At 35.2% G+C, this 27,946-nt stretch overlaps 3 protein-coding genes across 13 annotated transcripts; all 3 read left to right on the forward strand.

Annotated features, from left to right (window-relative positions):
• The first annotated feature begins 265 nt into the window (after positions 1-265).
• LOC107476792 (uncharacterized) lies at positions 266-3,369 on the forward strand. Of its 9 annotated transcripts, none has more exons than XR_002371688.2 (4): positions 270-744; positions 947-1,041; positions 1,190-2,162; positions 3,028-3,369. XR_002371688.2 is itself a non-coding variant. In XM_052258669.1 (4 exons), exons 1-4 carry the CDS (start codon positions 961-963, stop codon positions 3,099-3,101), a joined length of 318 nt encoding a protein of 105 aa, XP_052114629.1. In that variant the 5' UTR covers positions 278-960; the 3' UTR covers positions 3,102-3,369. The 9 variants fall into 9 exon arrangements, 2 of the variants coding, with proteins under 2 accessions (XP_052114629.1, XP_052114630.1); XM_052258669.1 differs by having other exon boundaries at positions 278-1,041; positions 1,190-1,259; positions 2,053-2,162; positions 3,045-3,369; XR_008006779.1 differs by having other exon boundaries at positions 288-1,041; positions 1,190-1,255; positions 2,053-2,162.
• A 1,712-nt stretch (positions 3,370-5,081) lies between these two features.
• LOC107476791 (serine/threonine-protein kinase UCNL-like) lies at positions 5,082-6,794 on the forward strand. Its single transcript, XM_016096695.3, has one exon. The coding sequence runs from the start codon at positions 5,204-5,206 to the stop codon at positions 6,569-6,571; it is 1,368 nt and encodes a 455-aa protein (XP_015952181.1). The 5' UTR covers positions 5,082-5,203; the 3' UTR covers positions 6,572-6,794.
• A 9,886-nt stretch (positions 6,795-16,680) lies between these two features.
• On the forward strand, positions 16,681-22,192 carry LOC107476790 (uncharacterized). 3 transcript variants are annotated; one of them, XM_016096694.3, is made up of 13 exons: positions 16,681-16,767; positions 17,164-17,696; positions 18,437-18,639; positions 18,744-18,941; positions 19,118-19,189; positions 19,288-19,383; positions 19,656-19,735; positions 19,880-19,958; positions 20,337-20,547; positions 20,659-20,855; positions 20,945-21,044; positions 21,141-21,230; positions 21,335-22,192. In XM_016096694.3, the coding sequence occupies exons 2-13, from the start codon at positions 17,171-17,173 to the stop codon at positions 22,060-22,062; spliced, it is 2,580 nt and encodes an 859-aa protein (XP_015952180.1). In that variant the 5' UTR covers positions 16,681-16,767; positions 17,164-17,170; the 3' UTR covers positions 22,063-22,192. The 3 variants fall into 3 exon arrangements, with proteins under 3 accessions (XP_015952180.1, XP_015952178.1, XP_015952179.1); XM_016096692.3 differs by having other exon boundaries at positions 16,688-17,055; XM_016096693.3 differs by lacking the exon at positions 16,681-16,767 and having other exon boundaries at positions 17,073-17,696.
• Positions 22,193-27,946: the final 5,754 nt, after the last annotated feature.

The raw sequence follows: 27,946 nt of genomic DNA on the forward strand, positions 1-27,946 counted from the left end.
TAAATCATATAACAAAAGTTAAATCAATGTTACATTACATATGATATATAATAACTAGCAATATAAGAAAAATTCAAAAAACACTAAGACTCGATTTGATAAAAAATTTTAAAGCGATAAATTAAAATATATAAATATTTTATTTTGTGTTTACACTACAACAGAAGCGGGAGTTAGCGGCCATAAATTTGGGGCAATTTGAAAAAATGCCGCTATCTGATAATTTTAGGGCAGTTACTGCAGCGGTTTAATTTCCTAGCCACCATATCGTTCGATTTATGGCAGATTTAGCACAAACCGCCGAAATTATCATCTATTCTATTCTATTATCTATTATATTAGATAAAGAGAAAAAAAACCCCAATCTTCGTTTTCATTTTTCTTGTTACATCTAGCGAAAAATTCCATTCTTCTTCTTCTCCATCTCAGTTGAGAGATACCGTCTTCGCGAGTGCCACCCACCCCATCTTTGCAAGAGCCACCCACCCCATCAAGCTTCGCGTTGCAGATGCAGCGGATATCTCCACTCGATTCGTGTTCTCTTTCTATTCGACATCAGTTCTCAACTACTCCGCCTCCTCGTTGAGATTCGCTGTCGATTCCTCTCCAACGACGCCGACACTAATCTCAGGGAAGTTTAAACTTCTTTTAATATTATTATTTAATTGATTTATCATTTATTACATCTTTGTTTTTTTCTATGTAGTTTAATCTTGGAAGATATTTCTAGTAAACTATTAAGAGGTGCATTTGTTTTCTTGATATTCAGATATGGTTGCAAAATTTGAGTAGATTCTCTGTAAAATTCATGTGTGTTAGGACTTAGGGTTATCTATTAGGAATTAGGTTGAATTTTTGGATCTGTTTTAATTGATGAGTTTTCAAATTATCAAATTGTCTTTCACTTGCTTCTTGACCTAAATTTCCAAATTGTGTTTCTCTGCAGCATTGTGATTGGCTATGATGAAGGGACTATTATGGTTAAACGTGGTCGAGAAGTACCTGTTGCTAACATGGACAACAGTGGAAAAATTTTTTAGGGTAAGCATAATGAAATTCAAACTATCAATATAAAAAATGTAGCAGCAGATGTGGAGGTATGGGATCAATTTTTACCCGTATTTCTGTAGAATGCAATAATCTGTAAGTATTTGATTTTATTAACACATGCAAATACTATGCTTCTTAGGTTGCTAATGGAGAAGGGTTACCCTTGGCTGTTAAGGAGTTGGGCATTTGTGATCTCTACCCACAAGTTAGTTAATATTCTTCTTTCTCACATGATGTTCCATTTTATTGTTCTGTTTCTTCTGATTTTAAAGAGTTTCTACTGTTAAGGAGTTGATGGAGAGTGTAAGAATTGTGGAAAAATGTGGTAGAGTTTTATTTTGTGCAGGATCTGCACATATGTTCTGGTTATTTTAATCTATTTGGGAGACTAGTATTATGATTGGTTCAAAATAAATTTGACTCTAGTACTAAGGCAATTACTGTGATAAATATTACATAGCACAATTATAAACTCATGAATTCAGAACTTTGAAAATAAATTTGATTCTAGTACTAAGGCAATTATTATGATAAATATTACATAGCATTATTATAAACACATGAATTCAGAACTTTGAAGTCCTCATAAGTTATATCATATACCCCATTACAGAGGAAAGAATAAAATTATGATGCTTCAGTTTGAGTATTCTACTATAGGAAAATTATCCATGAGCCATTGTGGCAATAACTTTTGTCATTGATCTAATTCTCTTTGGCTTTTCCACTTACTTGTATCCCAAAAAAATAGAATATGAGTTCATTCTTTGATGAACAGCACCATGTTATGGAACTCATTATTATTATTATTATTATTATTATTATTATTATTATTATTATTATTATTATTATTATAAGGGCTTGATTGGGTGAGCTATGTGAAGTTGTTTCTGTAAATTATAAATGTGGTTTTTTTCAAATCCTAGCTATGTTAAGTTGTTTATGTAGGATCTGTTGGGAGAAATTAAGGATTTTGTTGTATGTTTTGATGGTTTCGGAGAGATTTTATAGAAGATGAGGGTCCTATACTTGTAAAAGGAGGGAAAGAAATTATCCCAAATGTGATCAAAACTGTGCAAGTTGCCAGGCAACGTGGAATTCTCATAGTTTGGGTAATAATTTATTTCATGAGTTTATTGTCATTGCCTTTTTCAGTATCTGATCTATTTGTGTGAGAGATGTATGTGATGGATAGTTTTAACTTAATTTTGAAATAATTGGATATTAGAAAAATCTTTTGAAAGTCCCTAATAACATTATTGTATTAATATTATTTTTTTAGTCACCATATTTTTATTTATAATCACAAACCCGTGCCTTTTTTATTTGGCTTGAGGAGTTATGATACAACTCTCCTTTAGCATTTCTATTAGAGTTATTGAGATTAGGAAATGAGATAAGAAAGATGTGTGTGTGTGAAAACTTATCATCAAATGTTGTTTTTTTTTTGAGTTATATCCCCTATATTATTATGCCGTTCAACAATTTAGGATACTAATTAATTTTGTTTGTAGGGGTTCAAATTCCAAGTTGTATTAGGCAAACTCTATGATACCGTAGCATTAGATTATCAACCTATAATTTGACCATATACTTTTGTTGCTTAGTTATCTAACTCTGCAGATGCTTAATTTAGTTAGCAGCACCTTTGTTAGAGTATGTGTTTATCTGATATGAAATCTATAACTTTAGAAATTCTTCATGCTAGTTTCAGACATAAATTATTTTTTGGGATATATATATATATATATCCTTGACATCGAGGGACATTGGAGCATACAATTTGTTGTGCCTTGATGTTATTCAATTTAAGGCTCAAAAAAGTTGCTTATGTCTCTGTCAAGGTAAAATGTAAAGTGAAAAAATGTTGCAGTAACCTGGTATATCATTTGTAACACAATAATATTATTTATCTTGTATTGAGTCTCATTAAATCAGTTTCAAATGTCCAAAATTAATGTACTTATATACTTGTAGTGGTTGAATATTATTAGAGAAGACCAAGAGGAAGCTGCTTGAACTACAGGAAGAGTTGGAAGCTGAGAAATTGAAAAGGAAGGTGATCGAGGATGAAGCAATAGCAGAGAAAAAAAAGAGACAAAAAAGAGACAGACAATGGAAAGTGCTCTGAGATATCTATTTCAACGGGAGGGTGAGGAGCTACCACCAGTCATTGCTGCAGGGATGAGTTCCGTGGAATAATAGAGTGACAAATAGTATATTAGGATAGGAATTATTTTGGTTTGAAGTCAACATTTAGTTGAATTTGACTATGCAACTCTTTACAAGAGATTTGTTTTATTGATATTTTTATAAATATATTATTGTCTTGCATATAATTTTTTTCGTTTTTGCCACAGGTTTAGATTCTAGGCCTGAAAATAGAGACTTAAAATATTAAAAAATCTAAAAAGCACAAAAAATATGTGTATAATATTTTTAAAAAAACTGCGATTTTTATAGAAAAACGAAATTTTTTTTAAAACTATTTTAACATTAGCGGCGGTTAAAGCGGCGGTTTTAACCGCCGCAAAACAGTCGCAAACTTAATGGTAACCGTGTTAAATAGCGGCGGTTCGTGACCGCTGGTAACATGCGCGAAATCGTGGCACTCGTATTTAGCGGCGGTTTTTTCACTGGATGCCACAAAATACTAATTTAGCGTCGGTTATGCCAGCGGTTGCTGGAAACCGCCGCCAAACCTAATCCCGGCGCCCATAACTAGGGCGGTTTGGTGAGCCGCCGGCTTTTGATTTTGCGGCGGTTTAAAACCGCCGCTAATCATAAAAAAAACCGCCGGTAAGTAGCGCCTTTCTTGTAGTGTTAGTTTAAAAAAATCATGTGATTGTACTTTTAAGTTGAAAAAAATATAAAAAAATTTGAAAACACAGTAGAATTAATTTGTGTTTTTCAAAGTTAAGAAACTTGATATAATCTTATATTAATGAATATTCATATTTATATTTATTTTTACTGTTTGTTACATTTATGTATTCCTATGAATAAAGTCATTTTAAATGATAAAAAAATTGTCAAAGATAATTTTTTGTAACTTGTAGTTATTATTAAAAATAATTTTAATTTTAATTTATTAATAAACATAATTATCACAACTCTTAAAAAATATATTTAAAAAACCAATTTTAATAAATTACTTTTGAAATTTTAAGGTTTTACCATCTCAAACCTAAGTATATTTTGTTTTATATTTTGAAAAGAAGAGAAAATGGAAATGAGATTATTAGCTATCGACTAGAAATCCTATTAGTTACATTCACTTTTGTATTGATATATATATACATTGAAATGCTTGATATTTTATATTTTCCAATATAAATCCACAACAGATACTTTTAAATATTTCTTGCTCCCTCCATTTCTTCTATCTATATATATATGCAAATAAATTTACTACATTTATTATTATTAAACACATTCATATAAAAGTTAATATTTAATTCAAATTAAAGTTAATATATAATATAAATTAGAGTAAAGTGATAATTACATTCTTAAAATCTTTTATTTTGGATTAATATGTTTTTGAATAAAAAAATATTAATTAAATCCTTCACAATAATAAATGATAGATATGTATATTTTTTTATTAATGAATAATGTAAAATAAATTAGAATTACTAATGATATTTTATTATAATTACTAATGTATTAGTTAATTCTATAAATTAATAAATTATCATGATATCTTCAATAATAAGACCTACTTGTAAATGATTATTTAAGAATGAATAAGTTCAAATACTAGTATGAAAAATCCTTCCCTAAGATATTTGTGCATTGTTTTTAAGAAAATGCCTCTTTTTGTTTCTTGCTCCTCGTCGGATTGTAAATAATATTATTATAGGTTGAAATAGGAATTTTGTTTGTGTTGCTGCTGTCACATTTTGACACACAAGCTAAGAAATGAGATGAATAGGAAGCTGTTATTTGAGAAGTTTTTTGACCAGAGAAAATAAAATGAAAAGAAGGAGAGTCAAAAGAAAAGCTAAGAAAAAGAAAAACACAGAAAAGAAAAGGGCTATAAAAAGCATATCCAGACCAACCCAACCAACCTTGTATATTTGTTTCCACATACACTCACTCTTCTTCATCCCCATTCAATTCAATTCATCACACAAGCTCCAATCCATCCATGTCCACCAACGACATGGATTTCCCATTACCACCCTTACCCTCACCACCACCACCACCACCACCAACAACAACCCCTCACCCTCTTAACCTAGACAACCTTAAAGCCCTCAAAATCCTTGGCAAAGGTGCCATGGGCACCGTCTTCCTCGTCCACGACATCACCGCCACCTCTACCACCTTCTTCGCCCTCAAGGTCGTCGATAAAACCACCCACCACGGCAAGCTTGACGCCGACCGCCGCGCCCGCTGGGAAATCGAAGTCCTCTCCAAGCTCTCCAGCCACCCCTTCCTCCCTTCCCTCCTGGGCTCCCTCGACACTCCGGACTTCCTCGCCTGGGCCCTACCATACTGCCCCGGTGGCGACCTCAACCGCCTCCGCTACCGGCAAAACGACCGCGTGTTCTCCCCCTCCGTCATCCGGTTCTACCTCGCGGAGATTCTGTGCGCCCTCCACCACCTCCATTCCCTCGGTATCGCGTACCGTGACCTCAAACCGGAAAATGTCCTCATCCAACACAACGGTCACGTGACACTCACGGACTTCGACCTCTCACGCAAACTCACACCCAAAACCGTTGCAACAACCTCTCATACGGTTACAACAGTTGCAACTGACATTACCAACAAAGGTAACAGCATTCCGCCATCGGTTCCCACGGATCCTAATAAGATTCCATCAGAACCTCCTCATCGCAGGAGACACCGCCGGAACTTCACCCGCTGGTTCCCGCTCCACTCGCCGGATGCAGCTCGTAAGAACTTGAAGAAAGTGAAATCCGCCAGAGTCAGCCCCGTGAGTCGACGCAGGACGAGTTTCATCGGCGACGGCGAGAGGTCCAACTCGTTCGTCGGTACCGAGGAGTACGTGGCGCCGGAGGTGGTGCGCGGCGAGGGACACGATTTCGCCGTGGATTGGTGGGCGCTGGGGATTCTGGCGTATGAGATGATGTACGGTACGACGCCGTTTAAGGGGAAGAACCGCAAGGATACGTTCCGGAATGTGTTAGTGAAGTCGCCGGAGTTCGTTGGAAAACGGTCGTCGCTGACGGATCTCATCGAGAAGCTTCTGGAGAAGGAACCGACGGCGAGATTGGGGTACACTCGCGGAGCCGATGAGATCAAGGAGCACAAGTTCTTCCGAGGTGTAAGGTGGGACATGTTGACGGAGGTGGTGCGGCCGCCGTTCATTCCGGGAAGGAACGACGCCGGATCCCGTGAATCGATGGAGGGTTTGTTAGGTGGAGAGGGCGGCGTGAACATTAGAGATTATTTTCAAAGGTCGCGGTTGCCGCCGTCTTTGCCACCCTCGCCGTTGCCCTCGCCATCCGGCAAGTTCAAGAGGAATGTTTCTCTATCGGAATTCTAATGGTCACGTGCGAGGGCATTGATGGCACGTGGAAGAGTTAGTTATTCGGTTTATTTTTTTTAACGGTGTTTACGTTGTGATTTGCTGTGCACATATAGAATAACGGTAGATCTTGAAAGAAAATCGCTAATCGGATTAGTGGTAGTTAGTTATATAGCCAAGAGTTGTAGAATACCATTGTTTTGTACGTGGAAAAAAATAACCCTTTTTCTTTTAATTTTAACTTTTACGTGTTTAATTTCACATATGGAACCATTTTAACTGAGGTGAATATCTGGTCAACATTATTAACAACATTGCATGCACATATATGGACTCTTGTTCAAGTTAAACATGATTATTTTTATTAAGTGCGACCTTCAAGGTGCATTGAGTGCAAATTATTCGAAATCATAGCTGTTAGCAGATTTTTCCCCTGTAAAGTTCGTGTTGCAATTATCCAATTATAATACTTACAATTTTCACATTAATAACTAACAAGACACCTCTTTTTGAGAGAAAAGTATGTAATTAGTTGGCATCATCTGATTGAAATAAATAAAAGAGGACCGTAATGACACTTTCCACTGTTTTTTATCTTATGCATTTGCTTGTGGTAATAATAATGGCCAACTAATTAAAGTAGTGTACAAGTAATTTTTCAATCAATATTCAGTTAGATTTGTTATTTTATCTTTTAATTTTGTCATTTTTTCTCTTCATCTGAATTTTTTGATGGCAGAGTATCTACTGAAAAAATAATTTGATTCCTAGTTAAACCGATTTATTTAACACATACTCATCAAAGTATTTTCTGGCTTCACAATTTTATGGTCTGATTTGCAAAAGATTCGGCAATACGGAAAAAAAAAATAGTACTATCCACTAAAATCAGTTACTAGTATAAAAATATATGTTTGAAAATATATATATTAAAAATTGATTAAATCACACGTATATTTATATACAAATACATTGGTAATTAATTTTAATGGCTGATTTTAGTGTACAAATAGCATCTTTAAAAACAAAAATATAACCCGTGAATTATGTTTTATATGATGATTTAATATAGGAAAAGTATAGGTAGATAATAAAAATACTAAGCAATATGAATAATAGATATATCGGATGTTCAATTCACTAAGTGTGCGGATGGTTATTCTAATATTAAGATTTAGATGGATAATTTAGGAGTATAGTGTGTTTTTACTTTATTAGGCCAATTTTAATGTTTATTATTCACATTATTCACAAAAACATTGTTTACTTAACAAAATCCATTAATATATGATGAAACAAGTTGCTGAATTAAATCATGGTTTAGGTAAAACACGCACAAATTATTATTATTAGGAACTAAGTGATTAAAGAAATTAACAACTTACCTTTCACAGCATAAAGTAAACATGGTCTACAGTGCTTGTTTGCAAACTTTCTCCATATCTACACTTTTATATAACTATTATTCAGCTATTTATTTATTTGTTCACAAAATTCATAAGTACAGATTGTGGGATAGGTGATGAAGATGATTAGAATATATTTTATATAAAAATGACAGCTAAAAATCTTAACTAATTTTAAATATTGATTAAATTACTTTATGATGTAGCATATGAAAAAATTAATTACTTCCTTTGTGTGAATAGCCACTATATATAAAGAAAAATTTTTTTATAGATTTTTTTTTAAAATACTCTTTTTTATGTATCCATAAATTTTTTTTAATTTTTATGTAAACTTAAACCCAAAACCACATTAACACCTATTAATTCACAAACAATAATAATAATAATATAATAGCTTCAATATATAAAGGAATATCCTTGTGAATTAAGTAGGAGAATGTGATACTTGCAAGTGACTAAAAAGCAAGGAATGGGTTCCCTTGTGAAATAGCGGTAGTAACATGAAAATTGAAAGGTTTCCCTTGTGTCCATCAATTTTGGGTATTCATCCTATGCCAAGTTAGTTAAAGGATACGATTCCTGATAAGGTCCCACATTATTAGTGTCCTTTTGTCTTCAATATAATGTATCATGTTGGATAGCGATTAATGCAATTAGCATTAGCATACATTGAAAAGATTTAATTTGTTCCTTAGTCAAAGGTGCTTTCAGTTTGAAGACTGCATAATTGAAATGTTATGTTTGCCGAAAGTTATTGGCTATATAATTACAAAGTAGGATGATTGTGAAAGTGATTGGAAAGCCATATATATAGGAACAACTTAATCCAATAATTTCGCACCTACCTGCAAATTACACAACTTAAAGTTGTACACATCATAAATATATGAGTTTTAAGTAATAGGTATTTTTAAGAATACTAGTTAAAATCATCTTCAATATAAGGTTTTTCTAGTTCTTCTAAATTTTGTATATAATAATGGAAATTCGAAACTTTCATTTTTTTTTAAATAAAAACTTTTATATTTAACATCTTAACTAATGACTTTATAGAAAACTTAATAAATCACTTTATGCCAGAAATAGATGTTTATAAAATTAATGTTTCTGGTATGATATTTTTTTTTATTTATCCAAACGGTATCCCACAACTCGACAAATTAAGGACTAAGGACTAATCCGTTGCGGATCTGATCTCCATTTAAGAGTTTGTCGCTGGCCAATGAGTTGCTGCATACACAAGGCGGGTTCAAACTCCCAACATTTGTTTAAGCGGACAAGTGAGTTGACCACTCGACCAATCCAAGTTGGTTTGGTATAATAATCTTACTCGATTAATGTTCCTTCAATTCTCAGCCCAAATATTTAAGCCCAAACAGTTTATAAATCCATCAAGAAAACTCTGTTGTATGCTTGGTTTAGGGGCTTCTTTTTGGCACTTTGGAGGCCCTAAGGCCAGAGACAAGAGACAATAAAAAAAAGGGGAAATAGACTGCACAACTTGTTAGGACCGTCAAAAATGGCAGGCTTTTGTCTCTAAAAACTTGTTTGTTTATATTTTTGAATAAATGGTATGAGTTTGATTAATCTAAAAAAGTTGACGGATAAATGGATTAGTCTGCAAATTAAACCGATGGTCTGTTGAAAATTTTAATTCTTTTAAAAAAAATGAAAACTTCTGTTTTCATTATTTTTACAAATTCGACCCAAAAAACCAACCTGACTCACTAAAAATTTGCAAGTTAACGATTCTTTGGTCAAAAAGTAACATTTTTTTTTTCAAAATAATTTTTTAAAGTGTTAAATTATATTCTTTTACTTTTTTGTTTTTGTAAAAAAATTAAAGAGTAAATGGAATAAGTCTCTTTAACTCGTGGAACTAATCATAAATGGTCTATGTCTAAAATTTTTGCCCCGCAAACAATGAAAAAATAAACAGACAAACCTGTTTAGCCCATAGAGCTAGATGGACTAAACCTAAATGAATCAAGTTGGTTGAGAACCCTACAATTGATTAGCTCATTTACTAAGGTACCAGCACATCTTTTAATTGGTCCAATTTCGCTTGTTATTTTATTTTCGAATGGTTAATGTCTATAGATGAGCTATGCTTATACTCTGTCCTTTTGTAATTTGAAATCCCATACTTAAAATAAATAAAACAAAATAAAGATCCCTTGGTAGTTTAGTACACATGCTCTACTTAATTAGTACATTAGTCTTTTTTTTTTCGTAATAGAAACTGAGGCTCAACAAGCGTATGGTCCACTAAGGGCACAAGTTGCAGGAATTCGACTTGAACCAATCCAATTCAGAAAATTCAAGTTGATGAGACTATGGATACTCCACCTTCTATAACTGATGAATGGTTGAGACCTTATAGCTTGTGGTCTTACTGAAAACCGTACCTTTAGAACATTTAATTAATATGAAAAATATCTTTATAGTAGGGTTACTTAATTTAATTTTTAATTTAAAAGTTAATACTTGATGATAACCATAAATAATCTTTAATTTTCCAAATGTGTGGCTATCAAGCCGCGTATATCTTGAAAATGGAAATGGTATTGGAATTTTTGGAGTAACTCCACTAACTTTGATTAGAACAAGATCATGGTTACACTGCGTGTTTGCTTGCTTGTCTTGACATTAAGAGCAGCTTCTTAACGTATAAGTAATGTTACACTTGATTGTGACTCTTTATGGATTGGGTTTAATTAAATAATTGTATAAATTGATTGCTCAAAAATCGAAATTAAAGAGTGAAAGCCAAATTATCAAAATTGGCCCATTGGATATGGTTCATATGCCCTACCACCAATTGCTATCAATAATAAATATAATTTTATTTAACCAATTTTGATTGGTTCAATGATTAATTTGTTAGTTTGTTTAAATAAATATTGAAAGTTTGAATCTCATTTTGCATATGGAATAATTTATTGATAAGTGACAAATTTTTATATAGAGCTTAAATTTTCAATAAATTAATCCTTAACAGATATTATGAAAAATCCAAAAGAAAAAGTATAGGTACCAATATACTATCTGTTAATTTATTGTCAATAATAATTAATTATTATATTTTAAACACATATATAAGGAGACACGTCCAAAGACACTTTTATTAGACATCGCCATAAAAGATATTTTTTTATTAGACATATTCACAAAAACACTTCTATTAAATACAATCATAAATAAGAGTTGACAGAAGTTGACAAAAATATACTGTTGATAACGTAGCGGAATTGAATTCAAAATATAAAAAATGTTTTTGTTATAATTGTTTAGAATCACATCTAGTATAAAATTTATTCTTGAATTATTATTATGAATTGTAACCATTATATTTATGGTAAGGGCAGCTGCATGATGCGTGATATATCCACACAGAGACAAAGCTTAGGAGGCGATTTATGAGAGAGATAGATAGGAAAATTAACTAGGAAGTGGCAAAGTTTGTTTCGGTTAGGCTGCTGTCTCAGCAAAATCGTTTTTCTCTATCACAATGATTTGGTTCAGATTTTATGCAAAGTGTAAGGCCCAAATCCAAGTGTAAGGTTGATGCTTCCGCAAACCGTCCACATTTCTTTCATCAGCACTATTGCCCCCATATTAATTATGTGATCAAAGTCCAAATATATAAAATAATTTAATTATGTGATGGCAATATAAAAATGGAGGAGTTAATATTCAATTTGATCTCTGAATTTATATATGAGTCTAAATTTAGTCTTTAAAATTTTATTATCTCTATTTAGTCTCTAAATTTTATAAACGTGCCTTACATTAGTTTCTGAAACAATTTTTTGTTAAAAAAGTTAATGGAGTATTGAAATGGACAATCAAATTCCACACTAAAATATGTAAAATAATGTAGTTTTAGTTTTAGTATTCTAATAACTCAAAAATGATGTAGTATCACTTGTTTTGTTAAGTAAAGTTTTAATAAACATCACTTATGTTATTTTTTAATTATTTGAGTGTCAAAACTAAAACGACATCATTTTACAAAATTTAGTGTGATATTCACATTTTACCTGTCCATGATAATGTTCTATTAATGTGTATACATTAAAAATTATTTCAAGAATTAATACGAGTTATATTCGCAAAATTTAAAAACTAAATAAAGACAATTAAAATTTTAAAAATTAAATTAAAACTCGTATGTAAATTCAGGAATCAAATTAAATATTATCTCAAAATAAAGAGGTTATTAGCGAGTAAACTATCAAAATCCGTAATTAGTATGTCACTCTATGTTATATCCACTAACACCAAGACCATACACTAATAACCAACACACTACACCCTAGAGGGCACGTTTAAATTAAGTGGTCAATTTTTTATATTTATTAATTGATTCACTAATTAATACTCAAGGATGTGTTTGGATAAGGCAAGTAAGCCTCCCATTTACAGCTTTGCTTTCCACCACAATTAATAAGGATCGTATAAGATTCAAAATATATAAATAATTAAATATTATTGCAACCACATGCTCTAATATAATCCGCAGAATTTTGAGTGTAATGTTATACTTAATTAATTACCACTAATTATCATGGCTTATCTGAAATACGAATGTTGACCGCATTAAATGCAATTAATGTTTTCTTTAAGTGTAATGCATGGTTTATCTAATTAAGATTTGCATTCTCTGTGTTTCACGTTTTCGTTCAAACAATGATTCATTCCCTAAGTAAAAAGAAATCATGGTTATAACATGTACACATGTTTTGCTTATGATTATTGTTAATTCCACTTCTCACGGTGGAAGGTCGTATATGATAGTATATCACTATTAAGGAGTTTAATAATTTGTAATTCTAGGATTCATTATGATGATAATTAGCCAATAAAAAATATTATGTGCACACTAAAAATTAATTATTAAATCAATAATGATAATATATTTTTGTATAAATATATATTATTTAATTTATTTTTAATGTATATTTTGTATTTTAATATGTAATTTATATAAGTAACTAATTTAATAACTAAACTTTTGTGTATAAATAACATAATTGTTGACCCATAATGTCTCAAAGCTCCAATTTGTTTGTTCTAATAAAAGTGACCCTATATACTCTTGCACGGAAATATTTTAAACATGTATAAGGCAACATTTTATTGCAAGCAAAGTAGCACATTATTATAAGATTAACCTATAAGTGGAAATCTTTCTTAAATCTAAAAAATGCTTCTAGTCTTGCACGGATTAATGAAACATAAGACAAAAATAATTATTGATCAAGCACCAAGGCCAAACAGGACCAAATTATCAAAGATCAAGAGTAGTAGGCACTTTTTAAGTAATGTCCTTATATATATATCAAGGCCTAATGCAATTTTGTTGGGGGTAATATACTTATTTATATATCCACTTGATATATGTTTTAGTATGTATGTATGTATGTCCTTGTAATGTTTGGTGAGAGTGGTGATTTAATATTCCATCATCAGCTTTCTTGTCTCATATGAGCCAAACCCCAAGTCGTATTCACTTAGCTTCATCACTTTCTTGGACGAAAATTCATTTGAAAACAAGGAACCATTGCTTTCATTCCACAAAGATACTGTACTCCTTTTATTTACTAGTGCCTATGTAGAACTACCAACTTGGGCACATCACTTTTTGGAAGAATTATATATTGTGCTTCAGTAATATTAGAAAATTAATTTTTTTAAATTATTTTGTTTATTTTAAATTTTAGATCTTAAATTATTAATTTTTAATCTCAAATTATAAATTATAAATCTAAATCTTAAAATTGACTAATGTTGACCAATTAAAATTTAGTTTTCTATATTCTCTAATTGTATTTTATGTCAAATTTCGATACTCAAACATGACAAACACCTACATGTGATAATGAAGAACCTAGGATACCTTCCCTTCTCCGGCAACAATTAGGATTAAAAATGTTGATAAAGTAACGGATTAAAAATGTTATATGAAAAAAATATTGGTGTTTTTGTTGAAAATGGGTGTATTTGGTATAATTGGTGGGTTTTTTTAGTAGAAAGTTAGGGTGTTGTAACACGTGTTAGACATGTGGCAACTTCTTAGCCAACACGTGGAAGGCGTGAGGCGTGTTGGACACGTGGTAATATCTTAACCAATACGTGGGGGCGTGTTAAAATATGTGAGGAGTGTGTTGAATAATTTTCACAATACTGTAATACACTTCAAATATCAATACTCAACTAAAACACTATCTTTATTTTCATATTAAAAATAATTTCTGTACAAAGGGGATATATATATATATATATATATACACCTATTATTTTATTTTTTTTTTAATTTCAAAACTAAAAATATAAAAAATTGGTTTGAGTTGGCTTATGTTGTAGTTGGCTCTCTAGACTATATAAATATACATAATGTGATGTTATAACCAAGAAATATGAAAGGGTTGAGATGGTAGTTAGAAAGAGCTTCTCCCACTACCCACAATTACTCAATCCTAACAAACTTTATTTGCCATTTTAATTTCCTTCTATTTATAACTAATCAAAAGACCATCGAAAGATAAAGCCTAAGGCTAGGTTCCTATCATGCATTAACCCATCTTAGCTGTGCCAAATAAATATCAAAATTATAGTTTATGTGCCATGTCTCTATTGATGTGATCATGTGAGGCTATCTAGCCATTATTGATGATATTTAAATCCATGTGCACACTATCTTATTTTTAGATAAAATATGAAATTCTTTATGTTAGAGATATAATTTTTTATATTGTCTTATTTTATCAACTTAAATTTAAGAAAAAATGATATCATGACATGATATCAAAACTCTATATTTTAAAAATTTAGAGTTCCATAACTCAAAAAAAAAAACAAATAAAATAAAATATTTATTTATGTCACCTCTTTTCTCAACTTTTGAAAGAAATGATATGGAAACACTTTCTATGTAATCTTTCTAAATTATTATTATAAAAAATTGGTGGTAAAAAAAATAGAAATTTATTATTGTTACTTTTTTTTCGTAAAATTTTAAAGATAAAAAATACTAAAAAAAACGCAAATCAAACAAGTACGGAGAATCGGTAGAAAGATATTAATTAAGTAATGTAACCTATACTTTTTGGAGGATTATGTTAATGGGTTCTTCAGCCATTATCCTAATTGTTGAACAACATAGGGCAAGTAACTTTGCGTGGTGAGAGGGCACACAGTTCAATTAACCAACTACACATAAGGGGAAAAACAAGAAAGAAAACAAAAAATGACAGCAAAATATAGGGTATAATTTGATTTGATGAGACATGCATGTGAATGAAGAAGTAGTGGAATATCATGTTATTATGGAATCAAGGACCCGTGAATGTGTACACTACCAATACTATTGCTTCACATGATATAGTATTTCATATTTCTACTCTCTCCACTACTCTCTACCTTTTGAGAGTTAATAAAATCATCAAAGCATTGTTAATAGCTATTAGCACATGTTATTGAAGGGAAATTTGTGAATTATAACTGCTGCCACTATGTTAGTGTAGCAATTCATATAAAGATGTTTTATGTAAAGGCATAGTATATAACTAAATTGTTTAATTGTGTTGAGCTTTTTATTTCAAAAAAAAATGTTTAACATTATACGTATTTATATTATAATTATTATTTTTAGTAGATGTATTTTTATGTAAGTAGTCTATAATTTTAAGATTAAATAAAATTGGAAGGTAAAAATTCACGTGCAGTCAACTCTACGTGTAAAATTGATAGTTGAGAGCTATTGAATTATTTAAATAATTTGATTAAATTTTTATCTAACGACTATCAATTATCAGTTTCACGTGAAATTAACTACACTTCAATTTCCATCTTTCTTTGTCCATTCTTCATCCGTGAACAACTGTTATCTATCAGTAATTGCTTTCTTTTTCTCTCTTTAGTGATTAAGATAAAATATTTGCAAGGATATTATTAATTATTAAGTAACCATTACTCTCAATCCATATATATATATCTTACCTTTCACGAGATGACCTTTTTTTGGTGACAATTTAATTTCTTAGCTGCACCTTCTTCACTCTAACCATATATATAAATGCAGCTAAGCTAGTGGATTCATATATATACTAGTTTATCAACAATATTTTTCAGTTTATCCAAAAAAAGAAAAATCAATAATATTTTTCTTTTCTTTTCTCTTGACTTTATTACTTGTCTAACCTGTCATCATTGACTATATTCTTTTATTGTTAATGTTAATATAAATTTAAAAAAGGTGTTCTATTTCATGAAAAAAAAAATATTTATTCATTTTTGAAATTCTTGTTTCAAAATGATTGTATCCCCCAAATTTTTCTCAACTTCCTTTTGTTTGTTTGTAAGCCTTTAATGAAATGATAACTTAGACTAGAAAAATAGTAGTTAACCAAGAGAATGATTTGAAAAAAAAAAAAAAACTTGGAATATGTCAATGAACATGGATTGTTTAGGGTTAAGGTGGGTCAAGAAGATATTTATACTCATTAACTGAAAACACAAGTTTATGCAAATGAAACCTGAATGTCAAATTGTCAATAATATCATCAAAATATTGTCATACCTCATACGTTCTTTTAGATAATTATTTATTCCATCATATTTAATAATTGAGTATACCTATAAAATTATTTTATCCAAATAATGTATTAAAAATAATTTTTAATAGCAAATATATATATGATCACTAGGTGGTGCATTTCATATAGAAATGAATCGTTCATTAATTGTATATTGGGTTGATTATGGGGGATGATTAAGCAGATATAAATTGAAGAGAAAAAAGTGAGAGATCCCATTCAGTTCACAGTTCAGAGTTCACAGTTCACATGTTTATGATTATGTTGTCTTACTCTTAACTGTTCACCCTTGTTGTGCTCTGCCTCTGCCTGTGTCTCTCTTTTGACTTTTTCTCTTCTCTTTCTTCCCTCAATTTTCTCTCTGCCTTCAATTGGGATATACCCATCATCCCATACTTCCTCTTTTATGAAGAACAAAATATATATTATATAGTGTTTACCTTTCTTGTTATTTATTCAATTCAATTCTAGTTCTACTCAAACTTGAACACAGGTTGTTTGTTATAATGCCTCAGTCTACTTTGGTAACCGTTTTGCCTTTGGTTTTAAACTTTTGAAGCCTCAAAACTAACCCATTGTTTTTGTTGTTTGAAATTCTCAGGAAGAGGATGAAGGAGGAGGCTTCTGTTGTTCTCTTATTGCTTACTTTGTCACTTGTTGTGTGTTGTTGCTATGCACAGACAAAAGAATGCACAAACATTCCAACACAATCACACTCCTTCCGCTATGAACTCTTAACTTCCAAGAATGAAACTTGGAAGAAAGAAGTGATGTCTCATTTCCATTTGACACCAACAGATGATTCAGCATGGGCTGATTTGCTTCCAAGGAGGTTCCTATCACAGAGGGACCAACATGATTGGGCATTCATGTACAGGAAAATCAAGAACCTTGGTGTGTTTAAGGACTCTCCTGAGGCTGCAGGGTTCCTCAAAGAGGTGCCCTTGCAGGATGTGAGGCTGCCCTTGGATTCAATCCATGGCAGGGCACAGAACACCAACTTGGAGTATCTCTTGATGTTGGATGTTGACAGGTTGCTTTGGAGTTTCAGGAAGACAGCTGGTCTTGATACTCCCGGGACACCTTATGGAGGATGGGAAGGTTCCAATGTTGAGCTCAGGGGTCATTTTGTTGGTTAGTATATTTATTTCATTGATCTTCTAAACTATTATTGGTGCTGGTGTTTTTCTTTTTAAATTTAATTTCTATGCTCTCTTAGTGTTTTGGTATGTGTTGGTGAATTTTGATGTTGTTTATTTATACTTAGCTTCTTAGGTTAAAAACTTAAAATGACTTGTCAACCTACCGCAATAATTTATATTTAAAAATAGTTGTTGATTTATATAGTTAACCTGACTAAGTTAGAATAGCTCTATTTTTTGTTGTTCATATACTCAGCTCTTCAAGTTTCTCTGTAAAGACTTTAAATTGCAAAAGGAAAACATAATAGCCCATATCAGATTATTGTTGATTCTTATTCATTCTAAGATTCAAAAGGGTCTCTTGTGATGATCTGAGAAAAGATTAAAGTGTTTATTTGAATTTAAAATGGAAGGTGTATTTGTAGACCAATCCACCCAAACAGCCAATAATGTTTACAGGCTTTGGTAAAGCTGGTCTTTCTGCATTGAAGGACTCATTGAAATTCATGGATTTCAAGTACTGAGTTTTGTTCAATTGGTCTGATGTTTATTCACAATACCTGCACTGTCTTTCTCACACAGATGTTTAGATACGGATGCATATGTTGTTCTCCTTGGGATTTTAGCACTGTACCATCTTGCAAAGTACATTACCCTTGTTGCAACTTTTCAACCTCGGCAATTCACTTTCCATGTTTGGTCTATAATTGCATGTTTTTAACACTTCTGCAGGGCATTACTTAAGTGCATCAGCTCTAATGTGGGCGAGCACACAGAATGATAAATTGAAGGATAAAATGTCAGCCGTTGTCGTCGGTCTCTCTGCCTGTCAGCAGAAAATTGGAACTGGATATCTCTCTGCATTTCCATCTGAGTTTTTTGACAGATTTGAAGCTATTCAGCCTGTGTGGGCTCCCTATTACACCATTCACAAGGTACAATAAAAAAAAGTAGATTTTACTTGCAAGTGCTTTCTTTTGGCCTCAATACATTAATGAAATTCTTTCTTTTGTTATCAAAAAAATTAATCTTTTAACAGATATTGGCCGGCCTATTGGATCAACATACTTTTGCTGGAAATCCTCAAGCTCTAAAAGTTGTGACATGGATGGTTGATTACTTTTACAACCGAGTGTTGAATGTAATAACAAAGAACACTATAAGTAGGCACTATGAATCACTGAATGAGGAAACTGGGGGAATGAATGATGTCCTTTACAGATTGTTCACGTTAACGGTTAGTTCATGCATTAGCTCTCATGTTGTTTCAATTGATTTTACGATTTTTTCTGTTGATATCAGTATAGCTGTTGGCTTACTCACAAGACTTCTTTAAAGAATATAGCACATTGCATTTATTTTTTTTCTGAAACTTCACTCTCAAGATGAAGCTGTCATGTTTATTTTCTGCAGGCAGATCCAAAGCATTTAATGTTGGCTCACCTTTTTGACAAGCCATGTTTTTTAGGATTGCTTGCTGTACAGGTAGTGATTATAATATTCTTTCTTGATAGATATTCCAAACTGTATGATCCTTCAAATGTAATAGCTGCTTTTGAAATTCTCTCTCTTTTTCCATGTAGGCTAATGACATAACTAATTTTCATGCTAATACACATATCCCCGTTGTTATTGGAGCTCAAATGCGGCATGAAGTCACTGGCGATCCACTTTATAAGGTGAATTGCTTTATGCATACTGTAGATTTCTGAAATAGATATCTTTTAGTTTGAGCAAAGTTGTTTATATTTACCATGTTTCTGGTTCAATGTTGTTTAATTACTTTAAATTTTTCAACATGTAATTTAGGGTTCGATTAGGTGTACTATATTATCTGTATACTCCTCCCAAATATTGGGTATGTTTAGTAGTTTTAATGGAAATATAAATTAAGCCAAGCAGTCATGCTTTCAAGTTTCTAAGCTCTGCCTTTTTTTTCTTTGGGTGTTAGGATATTGGGACATTCTTTATGGACATTATTAACTCTTCTCACAGCTATGCTACTGGAGGAACATCAGTGTCGGAGTTCTGGTATGATGATATCGGCATTTTTAGTTTAAGTTCTTGTTATCCATTGAATGATTGTTTCATTCTAAATGGGCATCAATCAAGTCTAGGAAGTGTTCTGTACCTTTGTATAACTTTCTAAGCTCCTTCACTTTGGTTTTTGCACAGGCATAATCCAAAGAGAATAGCAGACAACTTAAAAACAACAGAAACTGAAGAATCATGCACAACTTACAACATGTTGAAGGTATATGCAATTAATTATATCTCTTTTCTTTCAGCTCATCTTGCAGCTTGAATCCAGGAAGTTAAAGATGTGCAGATGAAAATCTTTCATGATTATTTGAATTCTTGGAAGAGGGAAATAAGTTAGAAGGGGATCTCTCAAATATCACCACATTGTATTTCATTAGACATATAACATAGTTCTTGTCTTGCTACTTTCTCGATGGGATATGTTATCAAATGCTGATTCATTTGTTTCATATGGAGATATAGTTTATATGTTTGACTGTGATTTAACATTTGATATTCAGATAAATTTTAGTTTCTTTCTGTTGAAATATTTACGTAATTCTATATTGTTTCCATCATCTTACATTCCGAAAATAAAACCATTTCTCAGGTTTCTCGCCACCTATTTAGATGGACCAAGGAGGTTTCTTATGCAGATTATTATGAACGCGCCTTGACGAATGGTGTACTTAGCATTCAAAGGGGAACAGATCCTGGAGTAATGATTTATATGCTTCCCCTAGCCAGAGGGGTTTCCAAGGCCAAAACTGGACATGGCTGGGGAACACAGTTTGATTCTTTCTGGTGCTGCTATGGAACAGGTTGATATATATGCTTTCTATTTACTTTCTGAATTGTGCCTAACTACACCATATCTGCACTCCTTCGTTATGTTATGTTATGAACTTCTCTTTCTCTTTCACGTTCACTAGGAATTGAGTCATTCTCAAAGCTTGGAGATTCTATCTATTTTGAAGAGCAGGCGAATGAACCTACTCTTTATATCATTCAGTATATATCGAGCTCCTTTAATTGGAAATCAGGGGAAATTGGGATCAATCAAACAGTAGATCCAGTTGTTTCATGGGATCCTTACCTAAGAGTCACATTTACATTTTCTCCTAATGAGGTAACAACTAGAATATCTTATTGAATCTCAGTACCTCTATATTCAACATGTTTAATCTGGTCATATCATCTAATCTTCAATTTTTGCAGAAAACTGGGAGTACGTTGAAATTTCGCATACCATCTTGGACTAGTTTGGATGGTGCCAAAGCAACATTGAACGATGCAACTTTATCTCTACCAAGTCCTGGTATGAATCTTCTTTTTATCATAAAAAAGAGGAAAAGGGAGAATAATAGAAATGAGCAGAAGACTAACATTGACATTTTATTCTGTGTTCTTGAAGGAAATTTTTTGTCAGTAAGCCGACAGTGGAGTGCAGGTGACAAACTGAAGCTTCAGTTGCCTATTACCATCAGAACAGAGGCCTTAAAAGGTAGCTTCACAAAATAATCCATGTGCATTGAATTCTAGTATTCTTAATCTGAAGTTAGAGTATATACTTATAATGAAAATACTTGCTTTCTGAATTAAATTCAGATGACAGGCCGGAATATGCATCTGTTCAAGCAATTCTTTATGGACCATATCTCCTTGCCGGCCATACAACCGGTGATTGGGACATTAACTCCGGCGGTAAAACAACTTCTGGAGATTGGATTACCCCAGTTTCTGCCAGCTACAATAGTCAACTATTCACTTTGTACCAAGGCTTTGCAAACTCAACTTATGCCTTAACAAACACAAACCAATCATCACTTACAATGGAATCATTACCTACATCTACATCAGACCCTGATTCTGCCATTGACAAAACATTTAGGCTAGTCCCAAAAGATCCTTCCACAAAGTTCTCTACATGGAAGGATCTTATTGGCAAATCCGTGACGATAGAACTATTTAATCCCCCTGGCATGTATGTGATTCACCAAGGACCAAACCAACCTCTTATCATTGATCAATCCAAAAGTGCGGCATCTTCTTCCTTTATCGTGGTACAAGGCTTGGATGGACAAAAGGAAACGGTATCTTTGAAATCTGAAAGCGATGATGGTTGCTTTGTTACCACTGATGGAGGAGTGAAGCTCAGTTGCAGTCGCTCTGGAGATGATTTTAACCAAGCAGCAAGCTTTGTTATAGAAGAAGGTATAAGGAAATATAATCCTATTAGCTTTGTGGCTAAGGGTGCAAAGAGGGATTTTCTCTTGGAGCCATTGTTCACATTCAAAGATTTGCCTTATACTGTTTATTTCAACATTCAAAGTTGATGTAAGAGTTGTCATTATATTTTATTATTTTCTTCTTCTCTCCCACATGGTATATAGTAAGTGGAATAAACATCATATGAGTTTGATCTATAATCAAATAAAAAAAAAAAAAACACAATATTCATTTGTAGAGCAAGTTGTAGTCCATTTTTCTCTTCTGTTCCAACTAACATGTCTTTCTTATTCATTTATAGAAAAGAAGGAAAGCATTAATAAATATATATATAGATATATATGTAACTTGTGGATATTGATAGTTTATTTTCAGATGAAAATTCTAAAAGAAAAGAAGTTACAAAGAGATGTTAATTATAGGGAACTCTTTTAAACACAAATTTGGTAAATGGATGGATGGAAAAGATGGAACACTATGTATCTTTGAAACCTGAAACTCTGAAAGTAATCATGGTTGCTTTGTTACCACATGGAGTAGTAGTAGTGAAGCAGCTGAGTTGCAAAGGTTCTGATGCTGCTTTCAATAAAGCTGCAAGCTTCACTTTACAAGGAGTGTGGAAACTGAATCCTATTAGCTTCGTGGCTAAAGGGCAAAAGAGAGATGATAGAGAGGCGCCTACTACTAACAGGTTTGGATTGTGTTACAAAAGGAGAGGTAAGTAGAGGTCAAGTAGAAGTGTTTTAGGAGTTGTTAGGATATCCAGTTGGCTGATAGGTTATTATAAATAGCTAGCTTATAGTGAAATTAGGGAGGATAGTTTTTCTGTTATGAATTCTGTTAGAAGTGGGAGAGAATCCCTCTCTCTGAGCTGGTAGTTCCAGTTGTGTAGAACCTTCTAGGGAGAGCTAATTAGTCATCCCAGTGTATCAATAAAGCTGATCATTCTGCTATTACTGATCCTATCAACTGGTATCAAGAGCTTGAGGATCCCCACGCTGAATGGTGCAATCGAGATCGAGGAAAATGGAGTCACGATTTGACACAATTGAATCGCGCATGGAGGAGATGTTCCGATCGATGCAGGAGACGCTACAGCGCTTCGATTCCCGAATCGATTCGTTTGAAAATCGCACGCCTAATCGGAATGAGCGTGGTTCACCGGGATCGCACCTGGCCGTAGGCTCATCGGCCGGAAGCCGCGGCGCGCCGGAGCAATGGCGAAAGCTGGAACTTCCGATCTTCTGCGGAGACGATGCGGTGGTTTGGGTTGAACGCATGGAGCAATTCTTCTTGTTGCGCACAGTGCCAGAGGAAGAATGGCTTACGGTCGCCACCTTTGCAATGGAAGGAAGGGCATTCACGTGGTTCAGGTGGTGGGAGGCGACGGCGCCGATGCTGCAGTGGCGGTTTTTCAGTGCGGCGCTGCTACGGCATTTTCAACCAGAACGGCTACAGAGCCCTTATCAAGCGCTGCTGAAGCTGAAACAGACGAACTCAGTGCGAGACTACGTTGACCAGTTCGTGCTTCACGCGCGGCCCCTCCGTGGAATTGCGCCAGAATTGCTGATGGATCTCTTCTTGAATGGGCTGAAACCAGAAGTAGGGGAAGAATGTAAACTGTTCCCATACCAGTCAGTGGACGAGTTAATGGAACTGGCATAGAAAGTCGAAAACCGCAACACTGCCTTGCGAGGGGCATCGGGACGCGGTAAATCACTGGCCCCCAACTTCGCCGTTGCCAATTCAACCGCCACAAAAGCAGTGCACCATGCTACAACGTCCAACTCTGCAGCAAGCAACAGCGTGGAGTTTACGACGGATCCCTTGCGACGGCGCGGATTGAGACATCTCAGCAACGAGGAATATAGAGCTAAGCGGGCCAAGGGGGAATGCTTCCTTTGTGACGAACCATACACTGCAGATCACAATTGCAATAATAGAGAGTTCAAGCTTTTAATCATGGAGCCAGACTTTGAAGCGGATTGGTTACAGCATGAGGCAGTTCTGGAAACAGGGGAACAGGAACAATTGGAGCTCAAATTCATGAGCTTGAGTGGACATCACAAGTCAATCAAAGCCTGGGCAGAGGTAAATGGCCACCGTGTACGCGTTCTCATAGATTGTGGAGCTTCGGACAACTTCGCGACACCAGAGATTATCACCGAGTTGGGCCTGAGAATTGACTACACCCCTAAGTTCCAGGTCAGGGTAGCGGACAGTACCAATGCAGGGGGACAGGGAAGGTGTTTGGGTGTCACGCTCCAATTCAAGGAAGTGGCAATCAAGGAAGATTTCTTCATCTTCCCAACTGACGAAGCGGAATTTGTCCTAGGACTGGCGTGGCTAGATAAGTTGGGAGACGTTCTCGCAAACTTCAAAAAATCACGCCTTCGATTTCGGAATGGGGACAACATGGTTACATTGCAGGGGGACCCGGAGCTGTGCTATGGAGGTATGCACCTTCAATCTGCAGTTTTGTCCATTCAAGAAGGGAGAGAAGGATTTATGGTCCAGCTATGGCCCATGACTTTGCAAGCGGCTACGGTATCGTAGGTGCCACAGGTAATCGAATCAGTGTTAGCTTCTCATGCTAAGGTGTTTCAGACATTACCGGGGCTGCCACCACATCGCTGCCATGATCATGCCATTCCACTGATAGAAGGAGCTTCAGTTCCGAATATAAGACCTTATCATTATCCGCACCATCAGAAAGCAGTAATTGAACTAATGGTACGAGAAATGCTGGCCTCGGGGATAATTCGGCCAAGCTCCAGCCCCTACGCGAGTCCGATATTGTTGGTGAAGAAAAAGGACGGCAGCTGGAGATTTTGTGTCGATTATAGGGCGTTAAATGGTATTACGGTGCCGGATAAATTTCCTATTCCCGTCATTGATGAGCTACTCGATGAATTGGCGGGAGCTACAGTTTTCTCTAAGCTGGATTTAAAATCGGGGTACCACCAAATTCGGATGAGGGATCAAGACATCCACAAGACCGCCTTCCGCACTCATGAGGGCCATTATGAGTTTCTAGTCATGCCCTTCGGCTTGACCAACGCCCTAGCTCCTTCCAAGCCTTGATGAATGACATTCTTAAGCCTCTATTGCGGAAATTTGTCTTAGTCTTTTTCGATGATATCCTCATCTACAGTCAGGATATGGCTAGCCATGCCCTTCATCTCCAACAAGTTTTCCAGATTTTAGTGGAGAACCAGCTGGTGTTGAATGAGAAGAAATGCACATTCGCAGTGAGCTCGGTGGAGTACTTGGGCCACATTATCTCGGCACAATGGGTCTCGGCGGATCCTAACAAAACCACAGCGATGCTAGAGTGGCCGGTGCCTACGGACCAGCGAGCTTTACGGGGATTCTTGGGCCTTACCGGCTATTATAGGCGATTTGTGCAAGGATATGGAGTAATTGCCAAGCCGTTAACGGAGTTGACAAAGTGAAATGCGTTTGAATGGAATGACAAGGCACAGGAGGCTTTCGAGAGATTGAAGAGGCTGATGGCAGACCTACCGACTCTAGCAGTTCTGGATTTCAATCAAGACTTTGTTTTGGCAACGGATGCATCGAGTGAGGGGTTGGGTGCGGTGCTGTCCCAGCAAAGCAGACCAATAGCATTCCTAAGCCAAGCACTATCTCCAAGGGCCCGACAAAAATCTGCATATGAGAGGGAGTTGATGGCCATTGTCTTCGCTGTCCAAAAGTGGCGGCATTACTTGTTGGGTCGCCATTTTATTGTTCTCATAGATCAGCGAAGTCTGAAGTTCCTCACGGACCAACGACTCATGGACCCAACTTACTTGAAGTGGACCATTAAATTGTTAGGCTTGGATTTTGAGATCCGATACCGGCAAGGCCTTGAGAATAAAGCAGCAGATGCGTTGTCACGGTAAATGATGGCAGGGGCGATTTCAGTAGTACATATGAACCTCTAGGAAACGGTGGAAGAGGAGGTGGCTCACGACCAAGAGCTACAAAGGATTATGGTCGTCTTGCAGCAGGGGCTGGATGACTATCCGGGGTATTCCCTACATAAGGGTAAGGGAGGGAAGTTTGGACTGCAGATTCTTCTCAGATCCCACTTTTGCTGGCTGAGTCCCATTATAGTGGGGTAGGAGGACATTCAGGCTTCTTTCGGACCTGGCGGCTGGCAGCAGCTGTTCATTGGCGCAGCATGAGGCAAAGGATCAGGGATTGTGTTGCTGGTTGCCACACTTGCCAGCAAAATAAGTATGCCGCTGTGAAACCGGCGGGGCTGTTGCAGCCACTACCAATTCCGGAGCGAGTTTGGAAGCACATTACGATGGATTTTGTGGCGGCATTGCCAAAATCCAAAGGTATGGACACCATCCTAGTAGTGGTCGATCGGTTAACTAAATATGCTCACTTCATCCCCTTAGCTCATCCATTTTCAGCCAAGGAGGTGGCACTAGCCTTTATTAAAGAGGTCGTTAAACTGCACGGGTTCCCCAAGTCAATCGTATCGGATAGGGATAGGTGTTCATGAGTAAGTTTTGGTTCGAATTGTTCCAAGGAGCAGGGACAAAATTGAAGTATAACACGACATTTCATCCGCAAACCGATGGCCAAACCGAGGTGGTGAATCGCTGTTTGGAGACTTATTTGCGGTGCTTTGTGGGGGGCTACCCAAAGAAATGGTTGGAGTGGCTACCATGGGCGGAGTTTTGGTTTAATACCTCCTACAATGCCTCAGCCCAAACAACTCCATTTCAAGCACTTTATGGGGTGCCGGCACCTATTCTTTTCCGGGGAGAGACGTTTCCCTCACATGTTGAGGAGGTGGCAGCATTGACTGCAGCCAGGGATGCGGTGTTGGCAGAGTTGAAGATGCACTTGGTGCATGCTCAGCAGCGGATGAAACAAGCAGCGGATAGGCATCGAAGAGATGTCGAGTTCAAGCCGGGTGAGTGGGTTTATTTGAAAATGCAACCTTATCGGATGCGGACACTGGCGCGGAAGGTCAATGAAAAGCTAAGCCCTCGGTACTATGGACCATTTGAAGTGGTTGAGAGGATCGGGGCAGTGGCATACAGGTTAGCCATGCCTCAAGGGTGTAGACTTCACCCGGTCTTCCATGTTAGCAAGTTGAAAAAGGCTATCCCGCCGCAGCAGCAGGTACAGACGCTTCCACCAGGGCTGGCTGAGGATGGTAAGCTGGTGATGCAGCCATCCCAGATTGTGGCGTCGCGAACCGCAGAGGATGGGGCCTTGGAGTATTTGGTGCGCTGGGTGGGCCTATCTCCTTGTGAGGACAGCTGGGAGCGAGCGGCGACATTGCGGGCCGCCTTTCCGGAGCTCCACCTTGGGGACAAGGTGGTTGTCCAAGGGGGAGTATTGATAGAGAGGCGCCTACTACTAACAGGTTTGGATTGTGTTACAAAAGGAGAGATAAGTAGAGGTCAAGTAGAAGTGTTTTAGGAGTTGTTAGTTGATAGGTTATTATAAATAGCTAGCTTATAGTGAAATTAGGGAGGATAGTTTTTCTGTTATGAATTCTGTTAAAAATGGGAGAGAATTCCTCTCTCTGAGCTGGTAGTTCCAGCTGTGTAGAACCTTTTAGGAAGAGCTAATTGGCCATCCCAGTATATCAATAAAGCTGATCATTCTGCTATTACTGATCCTATCAAGAGAATTTCTCTTGGAGCCACAGATTTGCCTTACACAGCTTATTTCAACTTCCATGAATGAAGTAAACGCAAGTCTTACAATATATTTTTTTTTTCCTTCTTCCCCCATTTGGTGTGAAAAATGTAGAATGAACATCATACATAGGATTACATATAATCAACGTTTATTGCGTTATTACTACAAAATTATATATAGTATCAATTATCACCATTTAATTGTAAACATTGTATTAAGACATGTATATATATTAAGCACACGGCTTCTAGTACCCAACAATAACTAATACCTAATAGGTGAAAACTCATATGAAGTCGGCTTCACGTGAAGTTG

Source organism: Arachis duranensis, chromosome 3, assembly GCF_000817695.3.
Source record: "Arachis duranensis cultivar V14167 chromosome 3, aradu.V14167.gnm2.J7QH, whole genome shotgun sequence".
NCBI classification, from domain to species: domain Eukaryota; kingdom Viridiplantae; phylum Streptophyta; class Magnoliopsida; order Fabales; family Fabaceae; genus Arachis; species Arachis duranensis.